General features: G+C 33.6%; 1 protein-coding gene across 1 annotated transcript in view; it reads right to left on the bottom strand.

The window, feature by feature from the left end:
* LOC137624955 (neuropeptide-like protein 33) overlaps positions 1 to 478 on the bottom strand; it is a 1,497-nt gene extending 1,019 nt beyond the window's left edge. Inside the window, exon 1 of the mRNA XM_068355890.1 lies at positions 417 to 478. Within this exon, the coding sequence (XP_068211991.1) occupies positions 417 to 425 (9 nt within the window). The 5' untranslated portion in view covers positions 426 to 478. The remainder of the gene's footprint in view (positions 1 to 416) is intronic.
* Positions 479 to 5,000: the final 4,522 nt, after the last annotated feature.

Raw genomic sequence — 5,000 nt, 5'->3', positions numbered from 1 at the left:
AGTCTCTTCTACCCTTAGCAAGAGGAAAGTAGCCACGGAACAATTACAGTGCAGTAGCTAACTTCTTGAGAGAAGAAGAATTGTTTGCTAAATTCAGTGTTGTCAAGTGTATGAGGAAAGAGGAGAATGTGTAATGAATAGGGCAAACAATTCTGTGTATGTCTTGGCAAAAATTAAATGAGCCGTAACCAGAGAGAGGGGTCCAATGTGGTACTGTCTGGCCAGTCAAATGACCCAATAACCCTGTAGCGGTAGTATTTCAACGGGTGTGTGTGTGTGTGTGTGTGTGTGTGTGTGTGTAAGCCTGCGCGTGAGAAACTGTATGTATGTTTTTTTGTTTTTCGGGAATAGCGAAAGCGTGAAAGGTTAATTTTCTTGAACCGTTATAAAGACAAAATCCCACATATCAATCTTACTGTTTTCATTGTGATCAGGAGATGCGTTGTTTCCGTCGATGGTTCTGGAGATGTGTGTATCTTCACCCATTGCGATCATCTATTTATACAAAACCCGCCTGTTTGGGAAGAGTTGCCTACAAGAAATATCTCTCATAGAAACAAGTGAAAAACATTCAGAACAGACATTCATAATCAATGACCAATCTTATTACTCCCCTGGCGTAGATATTATCAAACCAACAATATGTTTTATTTTTTCTTTGCTACACAATAATACTGTTGCAAGGTTAAGGAAAGTGATGAGCCACTGTCAACAATGACTTTTTTTTTTTTTTTTTTTTTTTTATCATATAATATTCTCTCCTTGCCAGACTTAAAATTACCTTCTTGCGAAACTCGGGGCAAACCCAGAAAAAGCTGCCTTACAGTTCTTTGGAAACATTGCTGTTCTTCTCATTCCTTCCACTTGATAGTTACCGTAACCAGGACGTTTAAAGGTCACTCATGAATGGCAGAGACAAGGGATAGAACAATTTCCTAGAGACTGACCATATACACATATGATCAGCGCTCAAGCCCCCTTTATCATTATAGGACCAGGCAGGGCCAGGCAATGGCTGCTGAAGATTCAGTAGGTAGACCTATAGGCTTACCCAAGATCCCCTATTCCTTGCTCAATATGAAGGTAAGGTTCCAGATATTCCTTGAAGATATCGAGCTTAATCAGGTCTTAAACTCCAGTGCAACTGATATACAGACAGGGGCGTTTCCAGTAAGCTACTACAACCCTGCGTCCTTTCGTTTAGCAGCGATTCGTAACCATTCATAACTCCTCAACAAAAACTTTACTTTGACGACTGCTTTTCCGGTCCCATACAGGAGTGGAACCCCACTCTCTACAGGACCTCCACTGTCGGTTTACCGTGTTCGTTCAGAGTATTTATCGTTTCATATTGCGTATTGTTCATTTACTGTTAAATCGTCACTGTTATGTGACTGTTGAAATAAGAAAGTCTTCAGTTTCCTTTTGAAAGCCTTTATGTCTTCAATCATTCGGATGTTTCATGGGAGCTTATTACATAGTCTCGGGGCCGCATATTTAAAGGCTCTGGAGTCTAAAGTAGACATATATCTAGGTTCCAACAGTTTGAAGCCATCTGTAACTATTTTCGTTAAATTCGTTTCGACGCGATTTGTTGGCTGCGCAATATATAGCAATTTTCTCAAGTATTTTGGACGCCCGGTTCTGATTGGTGGGTTATTGTACATATTTCAAATTCAATTCTTGCTTTTATCGGTAGCCAGTGTAAATCAATTAGTATAGGGGTGATCCTTTCTCTGGGAGGGACACCCTTTATCAGTCTTGCTCCTCTGTTTATGATGTTTTGTAATTTCTTAAGTTGCACTTTTGGTGAATTGTAATAGATAGAGTTGCAGTAGTCAATCCTGGTAATAACACAGTTTATCACAAGTTTCTTTACATAATTTTCGTCCAGGTACTTTTTATAAGCACAGTATTTCTTAGATGATAACCAGCAGTTTTTACTACATTATTTATTTCGGCATTTAGAGACAGGTTACAGTCAAAAAATACACCTAGATCTCGAACTTTACTAGATATCGGCACTGAGTCATTATTTATGTTCATTTGAATATCACCCCAGTTTCTCAGTTTTTCTCTTACCCAACACCATGAATTCAGTTTTTTTTCCTCATTTAATTTTAGTTGGTTAAATGTCATCCATTCTCCAACACTATCAAGGATTCGGTTAGAGTTTCAGTAATGTCATCTATATCATTTATGGAGAAGAAGAATTGTGTGTCATCCGCAAATGGTTTGAACTTCATACCATGCCTTTATAGTATTTTCGATAGACCAATAGTATAGATGCAGAATAAGATTCGAAAGCTTGATCTTCAACGCCGATGGACCGTAGATCATTTAGTAGCAGTTCATGTACCACTATATCAAAAGCAGCACTGAGATCGAGCAATATTAAAATACCACATTTATTTTCATCCATCATTTCCAGCATATCATTTACAACAGAACAGATGGCTGTCTCCGTAGAGTATAGTTTTCTGTAAGCAGGTTGGTTGTAAGGCAAAGCTTCTATTACGTCTAAGTGGCTGACTAGTTGTTCAAGAATTACATATTCAAGCAGTTTTGAGACAAAGGATAGATTTGAAATTGGTCTCTATGAGCTTAATTCCTGGTATTCCATTGCATTTTTTAGAACTGGCGTGACTATAGCCATTTTCTCAGATTTGGGAAACTTACATTCATCAGTGTTTGCATTTTCTATTCGTATTATTATTTCTGCTAGACTAGAAAAGTTTTTCTCTCCAATTACTTCAGATATTGGCATAGTGTCGATCGCGCAGTTTGTTTTCTTTGCTCTCTTGATAATTCATCTAGCATTATGTTGTTAAATTTTATTAATATTGTCTGTGTGCCTGGTGAATCATTAATCTAACGTTGAGTAGTTACAAATGACCTGGTTATATTTTCAATTTAATTTTTAAAGAATACTAGAACATCGTTTGCTAGTTCCTGGTCACTGTATCCATCAGGTATCTTCTTTTCCTTTACATTTCTCATTATACCATTTAGGAGACAGTATAACTTATTTAAGTCTGTTGCTGCTTCGAGGATCTTTCTCTTATTGTATTCACTTTTTCCTTCTAAGTAGGTAGTTATATTGACACGCAGCATTTTTGTATTCTACCCAAGTACTTTCAGTTTTTAACCTATTCCACTTTCTTTCTTTACGCCTTTTTTTTTCCTCTTTTTCACCAAAGTCTCTCCATCAAACCAAGGAGATTGGTCTTTTACAGTTATAGGCTTTTCCATCGGTGGGCTATTGGCATTATCTTCACTTTTACTCACTTGACTATAAGTGGTCGTAAGACAGTTAACACACAGACAGACGTTGGTCATCATAATCACAGGGAATGTTGATAGCTTCATTTATTTTCTTTGTAACTTCATACTTAATGAGTATTTTAAAAGGTTCACTAGCACGTTAAAGTGTACATATATACATATGTGTGTATAATAGTATGTATTTCTCCATACGTATTTTATTGTAGAGGATTTCAATGTAAATATGGAATGAAGATTTAAGCCCTATGATCCTTTTTATAATACTAACTACTACCCATCATAATCAATTGATCACTTATCTAATACTCTGCACAAGTCACAGGATTTTACAAGAATCGGGCCCAAAGACCTGCTTAAGTTCTTGCATTCCTTCCCCCACTAATTTTTCTTAGCGTTTCTATTCTTATTCATGTGAACCAGTCACCATTAAGTGCTCAATTAACCTGAAAATTATGTATCTATTTTTTTTTTTTTTTTTTTTTTTTTTTTTTTTTTTTTTTTTTTTTTTTTTTTTTTTTTGTAAATTCTTTCATTACCCAAAACAATCCATCAGATTAGAGCTTAAGAAAAAAATAAAGATAATCAAACATAATTATCAAGATTGCAAATATTTTTCTCACTTACTATTGTATAAGCCAAGACTGTTTTGACTGAGTTATGAATTTTTGTTTTAACTTTTCGTTCATCAATTCAAGCCTTGAGCAACTGGAAAAACAGAAAATGAAATGGAATATTTGTTAGTTGGATTGCAGTTGCCATTTAATGCTCAAATTTTTTCTGAATTTGGGGTATTCGTAAATTTAGTAGGGATAAAATATTCCAATCAGGTTTATGGGAGTTTAGTATACCATCATTTAGATAGTTGACATATATATATATATATATATATATATATATATATATATATATATATATATATATATATATATATATATATATATATATATATATATATATATATATATATATATATGTGTGTGTGTGTGTGTGTGTGTGTGTATATATATATATATATATATATATATATATATATATATATATATATATATATATATATATATATATGTATGTATATATATATATATATATATATATATATATATATATATATATATATATATATATATACTCCTAATATTATTATCACAGTAAAAAAAATTCACTGTTGTCCTCTAAAACAATACTTGGCTGGGAATAAATTTATGAATCTACTTTGTTGAAGATATCTGATGATGCTGAGAATGATCTTAAGATGTCCTACCTTGAATCTTTAATGATATTCATTTAAGTTCGTGTTTAGCGTGTCTATGTAGAGCATGAAATTAGGGTATAATCGCTACATTTAAGTTTTTGTATGAAATTAAAGTAAAGCCACCAGTTGCATACTTAATGCTTGTTTATCTATATTATACTCTTTTCTTTTCAAGTTCCCTTACATCTTTACTTATTACGATGTGCAATTATGTGTAATGAAGGCATAGAATTCAAGCTCTATAGAAAGCTCTATAGAAAGGCGAATAAAGCAGTAAAAATGGAGAGAGTATAGTCCTTAGTTTCCCTTTCATTCTTAGTTACAAAACTTGACATTTACATTCAATAAAAATTATCCCATAAATTTTCTTGAAATAAGATGTTATCAAATGCTTTGCGATATTAGTGTAGACATGGTGTGGCACATCAAGATTTTACCAAGTGCTCTATACGACCATCCTGAA

This window comes from Palaemon carinicauda, chromosome 31 (genome assembly GCF_036898095.1).
Source record: "Palaemon carinicauda isolate YSFRI2023 chromosome 31, ASM3689809v2, whole genome shotgun sequence".
NCBI lineage: Eukaryota > Metazoa > Arthropoda > Malacostraca > Decapoda > Palaemonidae > Palaemon > Palaemon carinicauda.
The sequence above is the reverse complement of the archived record's forward strand: the minus strand, read 5'-3'. Positions and strand labels throughout refer to the sequence as shown.